Source organism: Condylura cristata, unplaced genomic scaffold, assembly GCF_000260355.1.
Source record: "Condylura cristata isolate star-nosed mole 26May11 unplaced genomic scaffold, ConCri1.0 scaffold00028, whole genome shotgun sequence".
Classification (NCBI taxonomy): Eukaryota; Metazoa; Chordata; class Mammalia; order Eulipotyphla; family Talpidae; genus Condylura; species Condylura cristata.
Window position 1 is genome coordinate 25,734,682 of NW_004567129.1, and position 21,596 is coordinate 25,756,277.

The 21,596-nt window shown below is 51.8% G+C and overlaps 1 protein-coding gene across 3 annotated transcripts in view; it reads left to right on the top strand.

The window, feature by feature from the left end:
- Positions 1 to 21,596, top strand: part of KIAA0355 (KIAA0355 ortholog) — a 62,240-nt gene that overhangs the window by 39,094 nt on the left and 1,550 nt on the right. For 2 of the 3 annotated variants that reach the window (XM_012730747.1, XM_004690542.2), the window contains exons 4-14: positions 1,360 to 1,569; positions 4,267 to 4,407; positions 4,600 to 4,695; positions 4,812 to 4,973; positions 5,781 to 5,939; positions 8,888 to 8,985; positions 13,354 to 13,479; positions 14,524 to 15,557; positions 18,329 to 18,494; positions 19,178 to 19,315; positions 21,229 to 21,307. In XM_012730747.1, coding sequence (XP_012586201.1) covers positions 1,360 to 1,569; positions 4,267 to 4,407; positions 4,600 to 4,695; positions 4,812 to 4,973; positions 5,781 to 5,939; positions 8,888 to 8,985; positions 13,354 to 13,479; positions 14,524 to 15,557; positions 18,329 to 18,494; positions 19,178 to 19,315; positions 21,229 to 21,307 — 2,409 coding nt within the window. The remainder of the gene's footprint in view (positions 1 to 1,359; positions 1,570 to 4,266; positions 4,408 to 4,599; positions 4,696 to 4,811; positions 4,974 to 5,780; positions 5,940 to 8,887; positions 8,986 to 13,353; positions 13,480 to 14,523; positions 15,558 to 18,328; positions 18,495 to 19,177; positions 19,316 to 21,228; positions 21,308 to 21,596) is intronic. The other variant, XM_012730748.1, reaches the window with a different exon arrangement.

Genomic DNA, 21,596 nt, shown 5'->3' on the forward strand with positions numbered 1-21,596 from the left:
CCCCACAGGGAATCTAAGTCGGGGGAGTCCGTGTCACCGCAGGGAACTCGTCTGGTGCTCTTTCTCCCACAAGCAGAGCTCGGCCTGTGGGGAGGGACAGGGGCGGCCTCTGTGATGGGAGGTGCGGGGTCTGAGGCAGAGTCTGGCTTGGCCTGCTCCCAGGGACAGTGCTGGGCCTAGCAGGGCCATGGAATCAGGCTCTGTTCCCTGCAAAGTACAGTGGGCACAGTTCCCAAGCGCCAGCCCCCACAAGACATTATGCTGCGTGCCAGCAAGAGTGCCCCTCAGCTGTGTGCCACGGTTGGGTGAACAGCGACTCAGTAATTCATTTTGGTGAGATGCACCATGTAAGCTGGTGAAATGTGAACTGCCTTCCATGAAAAACAAATCTGGGTGTTCGTGACATAGTAAAACAGTTGCAAAGTTCTTGTTATTGTTATCAAGTATGCTGTGGGCTGAAACAGCTCTAAAAGATTAGGGGGAAAGGTCAGTGATCCAAAAGGTCAGGTCTCCAAGTTTTACAAGTGGCAAGAAAAGAAGTAGGAAATGGGAGAGAACACTTTGTAGCTGTTGACATAGAAAGTAAGCCCGAGTAGCAAGCCGCAGGAGCCAAATGCCCAGCCGCAGCTCAGAATGCTCGGGCTGAGCGTTCTAATATAATTTATGTTAAAAGTATGTATGAACTTGTTATTGGGGAAGAAAGGGGAAACATATCATTATATATGTAGTATTTTTAGGTGAGTTTCCTACTTTAATGGGCTATTCCATCAGCTGACCACTGGCCTGCTGTGTGGCCAGCAGCTTCTACTGCGCCGGCGCGTGATGTGTCTGCTGCGTTTTGTCCCCTCCTGGAGGACGGGCCTGTCAACCCGGTTGCATGAGGCTGGAAACGCGGCCTATATCTAGTCAGTAACGGTGCTAAGGCAACGGCCGAAATACCCTGCGTCTTCGGATTCCACTTCTGTGGCTTTTATGTCAAACGCTCTGCCTTCTGAATGTGGTGCCTTCTGAATTATTGGAACTGTGGTTTCTGGTTTAGCAGGATCACAAAGACAGCCAGGACTGGTGTGAACCCGAGCCCAGATGAGGAGTCTGGGGCACAGGAACCCGACTCCTGGATTGTGGGAACCTCTATGAACCTTGAGGCTTGCTATTTGGATGAAATAGTTTGACTTGAAGGCATCGAGCACCTAGTACAAGCACAGGAACAACCATAGATCCTTCTGACACCTGGTGACATTTGAACTTTGTATAATTTCCCATTTCCAGTATTTTCTGTGCAGATTCATGACTGAAAATATATTGCACTCCTGCAGCTGCCACCCACAACCTAACAGCCTCTGGCTCTTGTTTTCACAGGTGTTGGGGCGATGTTTCTTGACAGTGGTGCAAGTCCACTTCCAGTTTTTGACCCAGGCATTACAGAAGGTCCAGCCAGTTGCTCACTCTTGCTTTGCTGAGGTGGTCGTGCCGGAAAAAAAGAACAGCAATGGTGGCAGCGGCTTAGCTGGCACGGGCCACACACCTGAACTGGAGGAGGCTGTGCGATCCTGGAGGGGGGCTGCTGAGGTAAGCCTGGCTGGGGTGGGGGGCGGGGGGTGTTCATACAGAGGGCCTTCACCCGCTGATGCATAAAGAGCCGTTTCATGGAGAAATTTGAGTTTTAACGTGTTACCGTGAGGGTGCCCGTCATTTTACAGTGGATGTCTTTGTAAATGCCCACTTTGCACCAGGCATGTGTGAGACCAGGGGCCCACAGCCCGTGCTCACATCTCCTGGGAGAAAGGGCTCTCAAAAGCTGAGTCCAGGGCTGTGATGGAGGTGTGTGGGAGCCCCAAGGGGCCCAGCTCCAGTGGGGAGCGCGCAGCAGAGCTGCTGGGAGAGGGCTGAGGAAGACGGGCTGACTGCCCGCGCCGGAGAGACAGGCTGGAGCCAGCGCACACCGTGGTGGCGAGGCAGGCAGTTCGGAGCGCAGACAGTGATGGAACACGTTCCCAGGGGGCATCTTAATACTCCCTTGTCCAGTAAGACTTAATACTCCCTTCCCAGTCAAGACTTGAACTAACTAGCACCAATGTATTGTCCCCTTTTACAGAGTACAAGGTAATTTTCAAGATAAGGAGTAGCCTGTTGGCTTATTATATAATGTCTGGCTTGAACCATTCCATAATTAAATTGCATTTTGTGATTTAGGAATTGGTTTTAATCAAAATTTAAACATGATTTTATTACATTTCACATTGTACATTCTCTAACTTTCTTCCTTCAGTTTTATGGCTGTTTGCTGCATTGTTTTGGGGGGGGGGGGCAGAATTTCCTTTCAGCATCTTTTTCCTGCCCATGTCTTTGTTTTGGTTTCTCTCATGTTAAAGGCTGTCTTCCACTCTGGGGTTCTCGGAGCAGCCCTGAATCACTGCTGTACGGGGAGCGGGCTGTCGGCTTTGTCGCACAGGCGGGCTCCAAACCGTGTTCTTCCTACCCACTGAGCTGGCGTTCAGGCCGCCGCCTGTGCGGCTCCGTCTCCTCAGGCCTGTCGCCATCATGCGCGCGTGGCACCTGCCTCCTGGCCTCCTTTGCCCTTTCGCTCCGCTGCCTGGGCAGCTCTGCCGCCCTCGCTGCTCCCGGCAGCGGCCGCTCTTCATGGCCCCAGCACGGAGTCCTGGCCCCGCGGGCCTTTTCTCTTTCTTGGTTCCAGTGGAGGGGGCACTACGCCTGCGGTCCCAGCCTGCCTGCCTGCAGCCCTCTCCCGTGCTCTCGGCCTCTGGGTCGGGGGACTGTGCTTTCCCACCGTCCTCCTCAGCGTGCCCCTGGCAGCGCAGAGCACTGTGCACCCAGGCCGCCTTCGCCATGGTTCTCTGGGCTTCATAGCCAGCTTTGTGGGAAAGCCGGCCCTCTCACCTTTCGTCCATGCTCAGAAAGGTCGTGAGGCCTGTCAAGCACATCTGGAATGCCCCACGTGCCCGCCTGTCTCCTTTCAGTTTTGGCAAGTGAACCTTAACATTTTGCTACATTTGCTTCATGCCTTGTATTGCTGAGAGGAGAAACACTACCAATGCAGTTGCGTCGCCTCGGAACCTCTCCACTCTCGCACCCTTCCTCTCAGCGATGACCTCCTGAATTGGAGTTTGTGGCTTCTGTGCCGATGAGTGTTTTTGTCTTCACCCGATAGCTGGGATCTGTGGATAGCACAGTGTATTGTTTCGCACAGTATGAAGCTTTGTATAATGACAGCATCCAGTTCACTGCTCCCTTCCTACACAAGAGCGTGCCTTCACTTGTCAGGGTCACTGCTGCTAAATCCAGGAACCCCTCTGCCACCATGCAGCACTCATAGCGGGGCTCTGAAACACTCCTCCCGGGCGTGCCGAGCCAGGTTTCCTTGGCGGCCCGCTCCCTGGGCCATCATCCTGTTCCTTGGACATTGCCTGCTCTTCAGCCCAGCTTAGGAATGTGTGGTTCTCAGACTCAGTTCCAGCTGCCCTTTTCCCAAGGGGGTCTCTCTGTCATCTTGGGACTTTAAAACCAGCCATGTGCTGGGCCTGAATACATGTAGCCCATCCTCTTCGGCGGGCACGCCCCAGTTTCAGCCCCTGCTGCCCTTGGGGCTCTGGGGGCTCAGGCTTAGCTTTACCTCACACATCCACTTCACCCCATATCTTCCCCCTGAGGGCAAGTGGGCCCGTCCCGCAGCGGTCAGATTCATCCTCCGTTTTTCATCATGCCGGTATCCGGCCCTAAGAGCCTGCAGAGGCCCCACTCCCAGTGCCCCGGTCTGTCCCTCTGTGCCCAGGCCCACGCCCACTACCCTACCTCCGGCAGTTAGGACTTGCACAGTGGTAGCGCCTGGGGGTCCTCACTCCCTGTCCTGGCGGCCTCCTCTCTCAGGTGGAAGCACTGAGGCTGCTCCCCACTTCCTTGGAAAGAGGGCCCTACTCCATGACCGGCTGGTCCTGTCAGTCTGGCTCCTGCCACGCTCACCGGCCTCCTCCGCCCTCGCGCCCCACTTGCTGGGCTCTGGCTGCTTTGCTGGTGTGTCTGCCTCCCCCACCTGCACTTCCTTCGCCTGCCTGCCTCCCGCCTTCCCCTCTCAGCCCAATGCCATTTCTCAGTGCCCAGCTTCGTCCTCTTAGGGCGCTCTGCTCACCTTCTTTTCTCCACCTTCAGTTCTGTTGCACTCATTTGCTTTTTCTGCCCACAAAACTGGTTTCCATTCTGCTTGTCTCTGCAGCGGCATCTTTTACCCACCGGTCCCTGTTTACGTTGCAGGCAACCTCTCGACTAAGAGAGCGAGGCTGTGATGGCTGCCTGGCAGGAATTGAGGTTCAGCAGCTCTTCTGTTCTCAAAGTGCAGCAATTCCTGAGCACCAGCTAAAGGAACTCAATGTAAAAATTGACAGTGCTTTGCAAGTAAGTTCCTCAAGATGGGCACATTGAAGTGAGTTCAAGATGCGATGCTAAAGCAGTTGGAGTAAGTCATAAAATAGTAGATGGCCTCAAGTCTTGTGTCTGCTTGAGAAAATTTAAATTTCTGTTCTCATTAGACTTTGTCATTTATAATCTGCTACACGGTCTTGACTCTTAAAAACAATCTCTTTGCAGGCATATAAGATAGCTCTGGAAAGCCTGGGCCACTGTGAGTATGCGATGAAAGCTGGCTTCCACCTGAACCCAAAGGCTATTGAAGCAAGTCTGCAGGTGTGCTCTCCTCTCTGGGCGTTCTTGGGGGCTCTTGTGGCCACCCGCCACGTCAAGGGAGCCAGGTCCTGACAGACAGGCTGCGTCACCCTCCTCTCCCTTCCCAACCCTCCCAGGGCTGCTGCAGCGAGGCGGAAGCACAGCAGACGGGGCGGAGGCAGACGCCGCCACAGCCCATGCAGTGCGAGCTGCCCACTGTCCCGGTGCAGATCGGACCACACTTCCTGAAGGGGGTTTCCTTCAACGAGTCGGCCGCTGACAACCTGAAGCTTAAGACGGTAGCTTCCGTGGGGTTCCAGCATGCTGGGTGTGAGCTTGAAAATACAGTTCTTAAGGCCCTAGATTGAAAATCCAAAGTCAAGGCAGGAGGTGTTGACCGTGCTGCCTCAGTAAGCTGGTGTGTAAAGGCAGGTATGGTGACTTTTAATGAGACATTTGCCAAGCTAGTTTCAGTCAGAGGTTTACCATAAAGGCTTTGACACTGTTGGCGATTCACGTTCTGTGGACTCTCATGAACGAAGTGAGAGCAGCCTTGTCCCCATGGCCTAGTGGCCTTGTGCAGGCCTCGTGGCTGCCAGGCACAGGTAGAGCGCTTCACAGGCGGTCTTGTTTAACCCTCAGCCGGGAGGGGTATGCCCTACCTGCCCACATCACAGATGAGAGCACCGAAGCCCAGTGTCAGCTAGCTAGAAAGTAGCACAGCTGGGAATTGAGCTGGTACAGTCAGTTTCCAGAGCCTGCAGGCCTGACCACTTGGTCAGCCAAATAAAGCTGAGGTGTTGTTTCCTTACTTGGGAGGAATTCAGAATTTCGAAATTCCTCTCCCAGTTTGTATCAGTAGCTTGCGAAATAGTGCTGTTTTGTGCTAGTGTTTATTAACGTGTGAACATCCCTACCTGGCCAGTCATGCTACAGGGTTGAAAATCTTGGCAGGTGTCTGATGGTCATTACCTGAGAAATTAAATGACGTGATTTAAGAGCACATAAGCAAAACACTCCCTTCTCGATGGCTGTTGTGCACCTGTGATGCCCTCCTCCCGATGGCAGGGCTTGTTCTTGAGGCGTGAACTCTTGTCCATTGGCAGCACACGATGTTGCAGCTGATCAAGGAGGCAGGCTGCTACAATGGACTCACACCCAGGGACGACTCTCCTGTGACTGAAGTCCTGAACCAGGTGTGCCCCTCCACGTGGCGGGGGGCCTGCAAGACTGCGGTGCAGCTGCTGTTTGGCCAGGCCGGGCTGGTGAGTGGCGTGTGTGGCCGGTGGGAAGAGGCGAGAGAGACACGGCCAGCCCGTGAGGCCGCTGCAGCACGTACATGCCTGAGAGTACTGAAAATTTGAAAACATTCCTTGGTGCCTCTGACTTTAGAGCAGGCAGAAAAGCTAAAGGAAGAGCTAAAGCTCTTATTTTCTCTTTTAGATTGCAAAATGCCATTGCAGGCTTTCTTCACTTTAAGGGAACCATTATGGTGTGATGACTCTGACTACCCTGAGCTACACCAGTGTCTTTTTGTTGCTAAAAGACACCAGACTACTTCCTGCCACACTTTGCACTTGGTGCTCCTTTGACTTGAGAAAACTCTTCTCTGATGTTCATATGACTTACTTATTCTCATCTTCCTGACCATCAGCTCAGCTAGTGCCTCCTTTGAAGAACCTGTGGTATAGGAGTCTTTTTTTTTTTAAGATTTATTTATTTGTGCATACAGAACTGGGGTACAGGCCAGAGGCTCAGGGGTGGTGAGAAGCTTCACCAGAAACAGAGTGGGGAACAGAACAGGCAGATGGACGAAGTACACTGCTGAGGGGAGCAGTAGGCAGGTCAGGAGAGGTCTGCCACGCCATGTGGATCTCCTCCAGGGCAGGCAGGAATCGAACTCACGCAGAAGTGGCTTTAGATTCTCAGTGCTGTGCTTTAACCCGCTGCGCCACCAGGGAGGGTCAGGAGTCATTTTTCATCTCAGTTCTGTTTACCTTCTGTCTGTTATGTGTTTTTCAGGGTTTTTGTTTTCTTTAGGATTTATTTATTTATGCACACAAGAACTGGGATACAGGCTGGAGGTGCAGGGGTGGTGAGAGGATTCACCAGAGACAGTGGGGAGCAGAACAGGCAGATGTACTGAAAAACACTGCTGAGGGGAGCAGTGGGTGGGTCAGCAGAAGTCTGCTGGGCCATGTGGAGCGCCTCCTGTCTGGGGATCAAACTCGTGCTGCAGCGGTGGCTGTGGCTAGTTTGCAGGGCTGACTTAACCCCTAGTGCCAGCAGGGAGACCCAAGATTGGGTTTTTCTGCCTTAGAAGTTAGGAAGGTGAGAGGGTCAGGAGGTCAGCCTCTGAAACCTCTGCTTAGCTTTTTATTGATACTGTTAAACCCAAATAACCTTATATGCTTGATCCACTTTCTAGAATTAAATGACTACTTTAAAAAAAAAAAAAAGCTTTTCAATCAGATTCAGAGACTAGAGATAAAGAAAATTAAAGAACTATTTCTTTATCTGGTTCTAAGTTGAAAGGAATTGTTGGGGTCCTCCTTGGTGGTCTAGGGGTTAAGTGTCAGCGCTCTCACAGCTTTGGCCTGAGTTCAGTCCCCAGCCAGGGAGCTGACCCACATGGCACAGCAGACCTCGCCTACCTTGCCCGCTGCTCCCCTCAACAGTGGATTTCAGTGCTCCTCACTCTGTCTCTGGTGAGTCCTCTCACCCCCACACCCCTGGGGGTACCTACACACACAGAAAAAAAGAGCTGTTGGGCGGATGTTGTCCTCTGGGCTCAGGTGGCCCAGCTCAGGGCTGTGCTACCTGAGCAGAGCAGGAGAGGGCGGTGAGGGTCTGTCCACACCAACGAGCTACAGTTCCTTGGGACCTGTTCCTTAGTGCGGAACCTCTAAGGGAAGGTGTAAACTGAGGCCCTCTGCTGAAGTAGGAAATGCTTACACCTTTAAGACTTTGATTCGTGTTGCCAGTAGTCACCTTGGGTGAAACTGGAAGAACCAAAGAAACAAACTCCCCAGAAGAGTGTAAATTAGGGCAGAAGGACACACAGGCTATTTTGTCGAAACAGCATGGGTTAAAAAAATGAAATCCCCGATTACTCAGAAAGCAGAGGCTTTTTCCTTGTCCCTACCTCTTGCTCCTAGGGTACCTTTGTGTGTGAGTGACAAAGAGCCTTTAGATCATGGCTCTGGCCATGTGAGGAAACACCTGCCTGGTTCAACAATGACTAGTTCTGGGACAGGAAGTCTTTCCCGGGGACACTGCAGACCAGCTGTGGGAACTGTTCACAACAATGGGAATCGGAGCCACTGGAGACTTGAGTTTGGAATCATAATAAGCACCTCTGCGTGGCTTTACTCTTGAACTGTTACTGATTTGGCTCTCTGATTGTTTTCTTAAGATTCTTTTAATTATTAAAAAATACACTGGTCACTTTGTTAGGCTCTTTGGGTTATGTAGGGTACATATCACTCATAGAAAACTAGACTCCTCTGAATAAGATGAAATCTTTGAAAGAAGTATTGATTCTTCTTCTGAAACCATTCTATTTTTATTGATGGTTACAGATAAGATGATCTTTTTTAAAAAAAGCTTTATTCACTGTTGGCATGTATTTAGTCATTACAAGTAGACCTTTCTGAAGCATTGGTTTATTTTTTTTTAAAGATTTTATTTATTTTTACATAGAAGAGCTGGGGTATAGGCCAGAGAAGAGGTGGATGAAAGGATTCACCAGATCTACTGAAATACACTGCTGAGGGGAGAAGCGGGCAGAAAGGAAAGGTCTGCTGCACCTTGTGGGTCGCCTCTCTGTGCCACCTGGGAGGGCCCCCTGGTTTAACTTTGAATGACAGTTTTACTTCTTTCAAGTGCATTGTGTAGAAAATACTAAGATTAAGGAAATAAAGTATTTCCTGATTAACATGTATAGTTAGAAAAATGGTGCGTGTAAAGTTCATACATCTCAAACCCAGAATTTGGTTTCTGTCTATGGAAGGACACCGTATTCAACCATCGTTATTCCTGTTGTCTACCTGGGGCTGCAACTGGCCTGCCTGCCTTACAGGGCGGGGCGGGGCCGGGCGGGGCTCGGTGGGGCTCTTTCCCCAGGCACTCAGCGGCAGTGTGCTGCCTCTTGGATTTGCTTGTGATCAATTTCCTCTCTGCAAGCTGATTCTTGTTTTTGTTTTTCTCTTAGGTGGTAGTTGACACAGCTCAGATTGAAAACAAAGAGGCTTACGCCCCCCAAATCAGCTTAGAAGGCTCCAGAATCGTGGTTCAAGTCCCTTCCACATGGTATGAGATGCTTCCTTTAAGGCACATCTACCTTCTCTTCAACGTTGGTACAGCTCTGAGGAGATTGCTTTATTTTGTCATGTCCCATGCTGGTGGGCACAGTGGGCCCTGCTGCTTTTGTGGGCTGACCAGCTAGTAGTGTGTGCGGCTGCTTTAGGTAGCGAGATCACTGTGAGGCAGAAGCCGAGATGACCGTGGAGTAGCTTCATTGCCCAGTAAAGTCGCTAAACATCACATACTCATGGCTCACAAGAGGCAGCATTGTGCTTTCTTTGTTACTGAGTCCACAAATTTGAGTTCATCGCTTTCTCTGAATCTCCCGATGTTGCCCCCAAATTGAGTACAGGACATAGAGCTCCTCTTCACCCTGAGCCTGTTCCAGCAACCAGCTGTGGGTCTTGTGCTTACGTCATTGCACACCAAGTGTGTGATACATGTCAGTCTGGGGACATTTTTATTTTTAATTATTTAAACAAAAATGCACACAGAAGTTGTTGAATAGATCATACAGCCTTTCTAGAGGGCAGTTTAGTCTCTCACAAACCAAAAATTAGGGATAAGACCTCAGCACTTTCATAATTTAATTTTCAGGGATTTATCCTTGTGGTATAGACGGAGATTCAACTAAAAGTAAAAAGCACCATAGCTGTACTCATAAAAAGCAAATTTTAATCATTGCAATTATTTAGTGCATTTTGCTGTTAAAATTATAATCTGAATGAGTATTTAACTATATAGAAACCAGTTTGACTCTTTAAGTGGAAAGATAGAGATAGTAAGGAACACTGGCCTTGTTGGTGCCTGTGTGGTCTGAAATGTTGGCCGGGTTACGCATTCAAATTGGGTTTAAATCACTTCTCCTTGAAATGCAAGAGCCGGTTGTAGAGTTCACCAGACGTTTTAGAATTACAGTAAAGGTTCACAGTTCTCCCTTCATGTCCCCAAACCTCCCATAATGAGTTCCCGCCACCACCAAAAGTTCCATCTCACGGTTGCGGGGGTATACTGGTCCCTGACGTGAATGCTGACTTTCATTCATGCCTTTATTCCTCTCAAGTAACAAAAGCTTAAGAATTTTGTGTTCCTGAAGGCTTACTTTGTTTTTCAGTTCAAGTTCTTATTGAAAAGTACTAAACTTAAGCAGGATTCTCATTTTGAAGAAAATCATTTGAACTTTTGGATAACCGAGTGGCCAGAAACAGCTAGTCCTGAAAAGGTTGGCTGCTGTTGCCATCCTCCTAGTGACGGGGCCTCCCTGGGAGACTGTAGACGTGCCTGTTGGAGAGCTCCCTCTGCTGGTTGTTTTTGTAAAATACAAAGTTCTCATTTTTGCAAATTACAAAATAGGTGTGTTTGGTAGTTCAAATAGAAATGATTCCTTTTCCACCTTTGGAAAAATTAAATGGGTACTGAAGCCAGTCATGAATTTATGATATATTTCTCTTGTAGTGAAATGAGTGCCTACCTGCCAGATTTTTTTCTAAACAAATACTTAGATTTGTAAACTGCCCTATTTAGGGAATTTAGCTATCCTTCTATCAGCAAGTCCTTACTGAATGCCGACTGTGTGACAAGCACCACTTGGGCCCTGGGGACCTAATCAGGGGTCAAACAGACCCCTGATGACTGTAATAGTGAGGAGGAGGAGGAGGAGAAGGAAGAGACAGCTAATAAGACTGCTTAAAACAATCAGTTTAGAAATCACCAGTGAAGTCCAAACACCGGCAAGTGTATGAGGGGAATAAGAGTAGGTTGACATGTGATAGAGACTAGCTGGGCAGAGGTGGGAAGAGAGGCTATTTTGGATAAGGAGGTCAGTCATGAAGGCCTCTTTAAGGCTGTGACATTTGATTTGAGAGGAACTGGCATGTAGAGAGAACATGGGGCAAACATTCACGACAGAAGGAACAGCAGATGCAAAGGAGTGAGCCCACGTGGCTGCAAGTGTGGTGGGAGGTGACAAAGCAGGGGTCAGGGCAGCCAGGACTTGCGGGGTCTGCGGGACCTGGATTTATGTAAAGAACAGCCAGCGGAAGGCCTACAGACAGGTTTGGTGATTTGGTGAAAGGATGGGTTTAATACGTCACAGGAATTTTATTTATTGATCAAGACTGATGAGTAAAATAAAAATGCCACTTTGTAGAAAATAAAATTACCACCGCCAGGAATATAGCAGTACTTTCTGCATGAGCAACAAGTGATCCCCCTGCGGGCAAACGTGTGACCAGCCAGATCATAACCGGAAGTTGGCGTGGGAGAGGAGAGCAAATGTGCCCTGCTCTTCAGAGATTCCAGCCCAAGGAGTCTGGCCCACGGACCTTGACCTGTTCTTTGGTCAGATTCTCTCCCAGGGGCCCAGGCTGCCTGGGCCCTGCCAGAGTCTGCCTTGTTGCTTGTCTTCCCGGTGTTTCTGAAGCTGCTGCGCCCACACCCTCACAGATTCGTGTCTTTCCTTCCAACATCACGTTGGGGCTGCTGCTGCCTCCTTAGGGAGGCTTCCCAAGTGATTGCACCACTAACTCCCAGAGAACCAGCATCTTCATGGTTCTCCCTCTCAGGAAAGGAGGTCCCTTAATGGACCGTGGGCACCAAATGGGGAGAAGCAGCTCTTGGGGAGAGGAGTCCAGGCAAAGGCAACAACATGGACACAGGTCCTGAGAGTGGGGAAACCCAGCATACTCAGGGAGCGGGAGAAAGCCTCAGAGCTCGGACCAGGTGAGTGGTGATGCCAGTGCAGGGAGCTGTGCCAGAGAGACAGGCAGCGCCAGGGCACAGAGGGCCTGCCGGGCTGTGAAGGGCTTAGGTTTTGTTTCGGCAATGACAGGTGCCCCTGGGGGGCTTTAAAGAGAGGAGTGAAGTATTCTGAGTCATGCACTGGCAGCTCGTTCTGGCCACTGTGTGGAAGAGGGGACTTAGAACGTAAGTGTGGAAAAAGGGAGGTTGGCCCGAGACGCAGAGGGTGAGCTTTGTGGACTACAGCAGTAGTGAGAGGTGGGAGGAAGCACATGGATTCTGCATATGTTTGGAAGAAGAGCTGTTAGGATTTACTGATGGACTGATGTAGGCTATGAGGGAGCCAGAGATGGCTGGGAGGGTTGGGTGTTGTTTACCTAGAAGGAAATTTGTAGAAATCACAGGGGTTTTTGGCAGGGGGAGAGGCGTTAAGAGCTGTGCTGACCAGGTGACCTCTGAGCTGCCTGCTAGGTGTGCAAAGAATGAGGCCAAGGTGGAGAAGTGCAGTTAGAGCAGTGATGGGGTCAGGAGGCAGTTGAGGCTGGTGAAGGAGGGCCAAGCCTTGCGTGGAGAGGTAGTCTGTCAGCACAGGGCCAGGCATGGTGCTCTGGAACAGGGCGCAGGCCGAGACCGTGAGGGGCAGCAGGAGTCGCATTGCAGCCTAGAAAATGGAGCAAGTGTGTGGGGTCACTGAAGCTTCTGGGGACAGTGACCAGCAGGACGGGAACATTGCACAGGGGCACTGAGAAATTGGGTAGGGCGGAGACAGGTCACTGACACTTGACTTTGGCAAGATCAGTGTTTGATCAGAGCTATTTTAGTGGCTTTCTGGGCATGAAAGCCTGGTCAGAGTTAAGGATGAGGAGGAGACAGTTTTATGCTAACCTGGGGGTAAGAGACAAAGGCAGTATGTGGAGCAGTGTGGGCTGGCAGATGGTGTGCTGAGGAGAACGTCACGGGAGAAATGGGGTGATGGCGTGAGCTGGGAAGGCGGGCGGTACTTAGCACCCAGTGTGCAGCTGGAGGGTCGGCCTGAGGCAGGCGGGCGCGTGTCCACCTCGACGGGGGCACAGGCACAGGCTCCGTGCAGTGGTGGCGGGGAAACCAAGTGGATCGCCTCTGCTTCCACATTTTCTCCACTAGGGAGACTCGGGGTGAGGAGAGGGGAGAGGGCAGCAGCATGAGGGAGAGGCAGAACGGGGTGGGCAGTTGCCTGGCAGAGGCCATGTGTGCTGCTTGCCTGAAATTCATGGGCAGTGCAGGTGGTAGACTGAGGGTGTCCCCTCCCTTGGCACTAGGCCTCCCAGTTCCTGAATTCAGGTGCGCAGTGCTGAGGCAGAAGGGAGGCGCAGAAAGTGTGGAAAGCCTTTGCCAGGGAAGAGTGCCAGTGGACGTCAGCAGGGTAGAGAGGAAAGCCAGGACTGGAGCAGGTGCTGACTGTCAGAGGGAACGGGGGTCCTTCAGGGGATCCCCTTCCTCTGGACTACAAGGTTAGGGACCCACAGAGACTCAGGCCCTTTCTCTACTTGTTCTTAGTTACTGAGTTCCCACCGGGTGCCAAAGGTTTATAAAAGTCGTAGTCTTTTGTATAAAACCTGCTTGAAACACCTTTAATGCGGCCGGGTTCATGCCTAGGTGCCTGAAAGAAGACCCCGCTACCATGTCCCTGCTGCAGAGAAGCCTGGACCCTGAGAAGACCCTGGGCCTGGTGGACGTGCTCTACACGGCCGTGCTGGACCTCAGCCGCTGGCGGGCAGGGAGGTCGGTGTCCCCGCTGGTCCCGGGAGTTGGCTGCGCCAGGGGTTGCCACTCGGCGTCACACCCAGGGACAGTGCCTCCGCACAAGATGTCACGTGCGCTCACATCTCATAGTGAGACAGGAAGAGCAAGAACTTTCTAATTTGGAATAAGTTCAAACATTCAGAGAAGTTACAAGAGCGATACAGAAAATTGTTCTGTGGTCGTTACTCGGTTAAGTTTTGCCTGTTTTATCATTTCAGAGTAAGTCCCATCAAAAGGACTTTAGCCCAACTTACATTCTGCTTATGAACTATGAGCAGAGAAACATTTAGAAAGCGTACTTTTATCCTGTGTGAGACCTACTGACATCTGAAAATAGCTGTTGCAAGATTATCTCTTTATGAATTGTTAACTTCCTTAAACATCTAGCCATGTCCCTTCCCCCACTGCGTAACTGACAAGCCCCAGACAGCTAAGTGACTTATCGAGGGTCACACCAGCGCTCACCTGCCCCAGCTCCTGCCCCATGTCCTTTCTCTCTCTAGAACTCTCCTTCATGACTGGAAAAATGGTGCTCAGAAAACTTGGGAAGCAGCTGCCTTTTCGTGGCACCTTCTGTGAATAGCTTCCGCAACACCAGCGCTGCAGGGCAGCCCTGGCCCTGCCCACGCACTGCTCTCTGCTTTGGCTTTGCCCTTTGCCCCCTGCGGCATCGGCTGGCTGAGGCCCCAGCCCAGGCGCAATGCTGGCCTCCGCGATTGCATCCCCCACAGGAGTCCTGCTTTGCTCTGGGCTGCACAAACTCTTTAGACCAGACTCTTGATGTAGTTTTCACAGCTCTGGGTTACATGATACAGATTTCTTTATAATAAATCTAGCGAGTAAAAGAGAAGTCACATATACTCAGAACTCTTAGGTGTTTACTCATTTAACTGTAAAACAAATGAACCTGATGTTAACCAGGGAGATGTTTTTGTTAATTTTTTCTTAAATACAGAGAACTCTCATTGTTTAATATGTATGTTCTCTCCTTTGCTTTTTTAAAATACTTTTCTGTTTAAATAGGGAGCAAGCTTTGCCCTGCATACAAATCCAGCTTCAGCGGGAGATCTGTGATTTTGGGAATCAGGCTGACCTGCCTTCTGGAAATGGAAACAAATCTTCGGGGGGGCTGCAGAAGACATTCTCCAAACTGACATCCCGGTTCACCAAGAAAGTATCGTGTACCTCCTCTAGCACCAGCACAAGTTATTCCATCCCAAGTACCCCTTCCAAAAACATCTTCATTGCTGGGTGTTCTGAAGAAAAGGCCAAGATGGCTGGTAATATCGATACGAGGCTACAGAGCATTTTGAACATTGGTAATTTCCCTCGGACTCCGGACCCTTCGCAGTCAGCTCAGAATTCCAGTCATCAGATGGCCAACGGTTTCCTCCTGGAGAGGCGTGAGAACTTCCTGCAAGGGGACGATGGCAAGGGTGAGAAGGGCATGAACTTACCCACAGATCAGGAGATGCAGGAGGTGATTGATTTTCTCTCTGGCTTTAACATGGGCCAGTCACATCAGGGCTCCCCATTAGTGACAAGGCGTAATTCTGCTGCCACAGCCCTGGTGCCTGAGCCGAAGGCAGGGGGCATGCAGTCACAGCAGCCACCACTGCCAGTGCCCCCTCCGCCACGGCCACCCCAGGCTGGGACACACACCCCTCTGCCGCCCCAGCCGGGACTGGCACCTCCGCAGCAGTCCCCCAAGCAACAGCAACCCCAGGTCCAGTACTACCAACACCTGCTCCAACCCATTGGACCGCAGCAGCCCCCGGCACAGCCTCGGGCCCCCGGGAAATGGGGCCACGGCTCGTCCCAGCAGCCAGCACAGCCCGTCGGAGCGGGTCTGTCTCCTCTCGGCCAGTGGCCTGGCATATCTGATCTCAGTTCTGACTTGTACAGCTTGGGGCTGGTGAGCAGCTACATGGATAATGTGATGTCAGAGGTTTTGGGCCAGAAGCCGCAAGGACCTAGAAACAACACGTGGCCAAACCGTGACCAAAACGATGGCGTCTTTGGAATGTTGGGAGAGATTCTGCCTTTTGACCCTGCAGGTATGTGAGTCTCCCCCCGCACTTTGGAGTTTTTAATAGAAACGACATCTCTCAGTACTGCACAGGCCTGTATACTAACGCCTTGTTTCTGGGGAGAATGGTTAACCCCCTTTTAGAGACCCCCTCTCACTGCCTGGAGGCAAGAATGGGGCAGATCCAGCGGAGGCAGGAAGTAGTGGGAGAGACTGAGAAGGTAAATGTAACTGTATTCCCTCAACTTACAGAGCACAGGACTGAGGCCGGAAGATGTCACTTGGGTGACTGAAAGTCCCATGCGTCAAGCAGGCTCCAGTCCTCCGATCTGGGCCGCCCCGTTCCCAGAGCCAAGGCGACTACCCCTTCATGGGGCTTCGTTTGCTGATTACATAAACCTGTCTTGTGATTCTTTTCCCTGAACTCTAGAACCCCTGCAAGGCGGTAGCCTGCCTTCTGCTTTCTTCAAACACAGTTTCCCCTGGCCTAAGCAGTGTGAAATACCACCTGCATTACTGCCAAACTACAAATTAATTTCTGATAATACATAGTGTATATAATACACACGCGTGTGCATACACAGCCCTCTGTGTTGTCTATAATCCCTGAGGAAGAATTCATTAGGGATAAAAAGAAGGGCCTTTGGAAGACCAGTAAATAGCTAAACCAATTTGTTGTAAGCCTGATTAAAGAGAAAGCAAAGAAAAACAAGATTAGAAATGGAGCAAGAGGAAAGAAGTCAGAGTGCTCCCTGTAACTTGCTGACAGCGTGCCTGCAAACGGAGTGGAAAATGCCTTTTCTCATGGTAACTGGCACCAAGAAGTAGGAAACCTGCATCACTCAGTTGCAGTAGAAACAACTGGGAAGGTAATTATGAAGTCAACATAATTTGACCATAAAAACTTTGTTACTAGAGAGGCAAGTTATAGTGCCTCTCATTGTGATACATGTAAGAAAAGCTAGGAGTGTATGGAAAGAGAGGCGTCTGTTAGTAAACCTGGTGCTTCAGGGTGTGTGAGAACCTCTGCTCCTGTACAGGGGCCTTTGGTGAGAAAAACTCTAAAGGAATAGATAATGTAAAGGCATGTGATAAAAGATACCAGCTGCTTAAAAGTAAATAAAGCCTCCAGAGTAAAACTTGAATAAGATCACCTGTCAGCAGCCAGTAGCAGGTAGTACCTTGTTGGGTGAAACAATCATTCCAGCTGAAATCAAGACCCGAAGAGGCAGCAACAGTTACCACCAATAGCTACCACCAATAGCCCGCAACTTTGGCTGCACTTTGTGGCAAATACTAGCAAACAAAAAACCAAGTAGATTAAAAAGCATCTCTCTGCTGGTATTAGAATTGAAATAAAAACAACACCCCTTAGTCCAAACCGGTGAGAGTTAATAAGTCTGGCGAAGTGGGTACCTACATACATAGATACATAGAAAGCAAGTACTTTTTTCTCTAATATAGCAATAAGGATACAGAAGTAGAAAATCCCTCTCATTTACAGGGGAAGCCCTGTGGAATATTGTATCAGTAAGTGTACCACCTACTTTTATAAGTAACTGAGAGAGGCAATTCCCTGCTAAAATACCCCACCACCATTAAATGTTTTCCTAGGTCTTCTGAAAATCCTTCACATTGCTGCTCACGCTCGCTAGCTCCTGCTGCCCTTGCGCGGTCGATGAGGGGGCCGCGGGCCCAGGGCCCAGGGGGCAGACCTCTCCGCCCTGCTCCGGAAGAGCAAGCCCGCCCACGAGAGAGGGGTGGCATTTTCTTGGGACACACCTTCTCTCCTCAGCAGCTTGTCCACTTTGGGAACAGTCATGTGATTGCGTTGAGTTGGGCAGAAATTTACCATCTTTGATTTCTTTGGAGACCTGGGCAACCTTTATGTCTTTCATCTACTGATCCCACTAGATCTTCTGCTGAGTGTTTCTTTCTGACTTTTGAACACTTGACGTACCATCCCGAGGGCATCAGCTCTGCATAGCCTGTGGCACAAATTCAGGACAGGGACTCCTCTGGACAAAGCACCTTCTTGGGTGGAGGGGCGGCAGCAGTTAGAAGAGAGCACCCCTCTGCACATGGGGCCCTGTGGCAGCACCCCGAGAACAAACTAATGGGCTTGTGCCCGAATCTTCCCTGATTCAAAGCAGAAAACACACTGCGGCCATGTTCCTCGAGTGACCCAGATCCGCCCCTGCCGTGTCTGTCTGACTTTCTCTGCGCACTGTCTGTGCCTTTCCGCCTCTTGTTCTGCCCTGACGTCCTTAGCTCTGTCCCATGTGTCCCCAGCCGTGCATTCTGACACTTCATCTTGTCCTTTGATACTCTGTCTTCAGACTGAATGAACAGGAAAATCCTGCACCAGAGCTGAGGGCACCCAAGTGGGGATGGCATATATTCCCCGTCTGGCCAACCCATACGCTGCCATGTAACTTTCAGGTTAGCATTTGGCTGAAGTGTCATCTGATTTTCTGTTTTTAAGTACAAAGCAGTAGACATTGGAAATCTTTTAAGTAACTAATATTTTCCTTTAAATTTTCATCACCTCTCGTTTTCTCTTTCACATTCAGGGGGCCTCCTGCTAGGTATAACCCTCGCTGACCCTCTGCGCACACACGCCCCTCCTCCAGAGCGGGGTGCCCAAAGCACCCCCCCCTCCCTGTAGCTGACGGCGGGGCACGTCTTGCGGCCAGCCCTGGGCTCCGGCCTGGCAGCCCTCGCCACCGTCCATACTGTGGGGAAGGACAGAAGAGGCCAGCTTGACCCCAGCCCCTCTTTGTCCCTTTGTCTTAACAGTGGGATCAGACCCAGAGTTTGCACGCTACGTGGCGGGCGTGAGCCAGGCAATGCAGCAGAAACGGCACGTCCCACACGGGCGCCGCCCAGGCAACCCCCGGGGCAACTGGCCTCCCATGGACGACGCGCATCGCACCTGGCCTTTCCCAGAGTTCTTCTCAGAAGGGTGAGTGCTGGCGTGGCAGCGCCGAATCTGGGGCCTGGGGCTCCCCCATGGCCTTTGTCAGTCATACTGGGCACTTGAGTTTGCCCTGGTAAGAGGGGTCACTGGACATGTCAGCTCTTCAGGGAGTCCATGCATTGTGACTGTAGGATGCCAGGTGGCACGATGTGCCGTGTGCTGCAAAGTGCTGACTTTCAGCCAGACTCTTCCACCTCTACTATTCCCTGGCTTCTAGCTGCCAGTTTGTGAGGTGGTTATGTGTATGACCTGGTCCTCATGCTACCATGAGCCTGACTGAAACCCACAGGCTCTGTGGACTGTGTCCTCGGAGCCCACACTAAGCAGAGGTGTGTGGTTCAGACCCGGGGCGGAGGGAACGGTGGGTCATCATCATGACAACGGCAATTGGCACATCTCTACATGCTACCTGGTTAATAAAGTCAATTTCCGCTACCAAGCACAGGCTTCTCAGATTAACAAAGCAAAGTGATGAATGTCTATTGCTTTTGAAATGAGAGGAAGGGAGAAAAATCTCTGGGGAAGAGAGACGAGACCACTGTTTGGTTGTGAGGCGAGTGCAGGGCCGAGCCTGTTCTTGTAGGGCGTGGGTGGGGGCCGGCCGGGCTGCTGGCCCGAGCGTGGGTTCCCACAGGCGGCAGGGCTCAGCGCCTCTCTCTGCCTTCCAGGGACGGCCTGCACAGCGGCTGGTCAGGCGCTCAGGGGGACTCAGCCAGCTCGAGTGACGAGACGTCTTCTGCCAACGGGGACAGCTTGTTCTCCATGTTTTCAGGGCCTGACCTCGTTGCTGCTGTTAAACAAAGAAGGTATGAGGAGATTTCAGACCCGCGCAAAGGGGGTACTTGAGTGTGATCCACGGCTTATTCCTCTAGAAAGCTTAGGAGCCCGTCCCACCCCGTCGGCCTCGTGAGAGAGAAGCCAGGGACCCCTTCAAGCACATCTCGCTGGGGCTGCTGGTGGCCAGCCTGCAACTTGTGACAGGACTGCGTTCACGCCGTCTCATACGTCCAGAAACCCCGGTGTGGGGGTATGGACATGGGAGGGTCCTGGAGACAGGCCCAGGAGGCTAGTCTGTGCCTTGCAGGAGGCAGCCCTTCTGCGGGGCAGACAAGGCCCGACGGCCACCTTCTGATCAGGACTTACCAACAGGCTTTGCGACGAGGCTAGACCAGGGCGTAGGCCTTTGACTTAATTTGCTTTGTCAAAGGCGGAACTGGATGAAGTGAAAAAATGAGTGATATAGTACCCTCAGATTTGGTATTCAGAAGTAATCACAAAAATCAAAATGGGCCTGAAATAAGAGAACTCAGCTGGAGAGAAGAGGAGAAACTGCCGTGACCTGGGGAAGCAGAGCCCAGAGGCAGCAGAACACGGGGGTGGGCAGAGCAGCCGCGCTGCCTGGGCATCAGCACTCAGGCCGCAGAGCAGAAAGGGGGCGCCAGGTGACACAGTCCACATGTGACAGGCAGCCCCACGGGGAAAGCAGTGGGGAGCAGGGCGGTGAGGACAGGAGGTGCCCGAGCCAGGCTGTAGCGCAGTGGCTGGGTAATGGCGCCCACAGGCGCGGTGGGGCCGAGTGCTGGCACCATTTCACCCAGCGCCCACGCCTCAGCTTGGTGGGGGGCCCCACGGTGGAGTCACGCCAGCCCGGTGACCTCAGCCATAGACGTTTTCTCAGTCGGGAGGCCAAACATCCGGGAGCAGGGTGTGGGCGGTGTTGAGTCTTCTGGCTTCTTCTCCCTTCTCCCCGCCTGGTCTCCCCTGTTCTGATTTCTCATCTTACAAGGATGCCGGTGTATTGGCTTGGGCCCACCTGACGGCCTCACTTCATCTCAGTTGCTTCTGTACAGCACCTTATTTCTGGGTAGTCTCACACACTGACGTACTGGGGTTAAGACTTCAGCTTATAAATGTAGGGGGAGAGGACACCTTGTGGTGTAAATGCTGTTTTACTCCCGATTCACAGGTGAGGAAACTGAGGCTCAGAGTGTTCACCTGATTCATTCATTGGTCTGATCCTGTCCCAGCTCTGGGGCTACAGCAGCCAACAGAGCAAAGGCGAGGCGTTCTCCTTGTGTGCAGGAAAGCAGATGAAGGTTCACGCGTGTAGCAGGCCCGGTACTACCAAGAGAACCGGAGTGGGGACAGGTGGATTTTCAGAAGGGAATCAGGGGGCTTCTAGTGAGAAGAAAGCCTGGTGCAGGATGGGCCATGGGCTGAGAGAGAACCGAGGGGAAGTGTGAGGGTTTGGCCTGAGAGTCTGTGTGAATGGGGTGCTGTAAACCAAGGTGGGGGGGCACGCGAGCAGGATTGCGCGAGAGGGGGCATTTAAGTTCCCCGTGTAGTTGCGCCAGCCCCTGGGGCTCCCGTGGCCCTGTCGTCTGCTGGCAGGAACATAGCGGTGCCCTCATCTGGCGCTCAGCCTGCTGTGTCCTGCCTGTGAGTAGTAAAATGAAGTCGCTTATGCCCAGTGAGGTGAGCAGTTAGCATCTGTCAGATCATTACCAAAAGCCAGAGGTGGACTCAGCAGCTGAAACAGTCAGTGTCTGTCCTCATGCCTTCACCCACTCCAGCCCTGTGATGATTGTGGGGTGCACTGTTGAGTGCACGACCCACCAGCGTGCCTCCCCACCTAGGATCAGTGCCCGGGGAGCCAAGCACTGGGGTGCCCACGGCGGGAGGCCAGGCTGTTGTTTCCCTAAGCTCTCGGTTCTTTCAGGAAGCACAGCAGTGGTGAGCAGGAGACCAGCATGCTGCCCTCACCGCCTCTTCTCGCCACGGTGGAGGACATGAACCAGGTATGGGGTTGCGGCCGCCCCGGCAGTGGGGGCTCGCCCCTGGGCTGCAGCCGTAGCCATGTCCAACACTCCCATTTTCAGAGGGCTTCAGAGCAGTGAGGGGGGGCTTGGTTTTTTCCTTTTCCTTACGCTTCTGTCTAAACGGTCAGGCCTCTGCTGACTCACGCCGTGTGGGGAGGCTCAGTGACAGTGCCGCCTAGTCTGACCGCCGTCACTACGATGAATTCAGTAGAAATAAAAATAGTGGCGAGTAGCTACTGCATTGGGCCGTGCAGCCATGGAACATTCC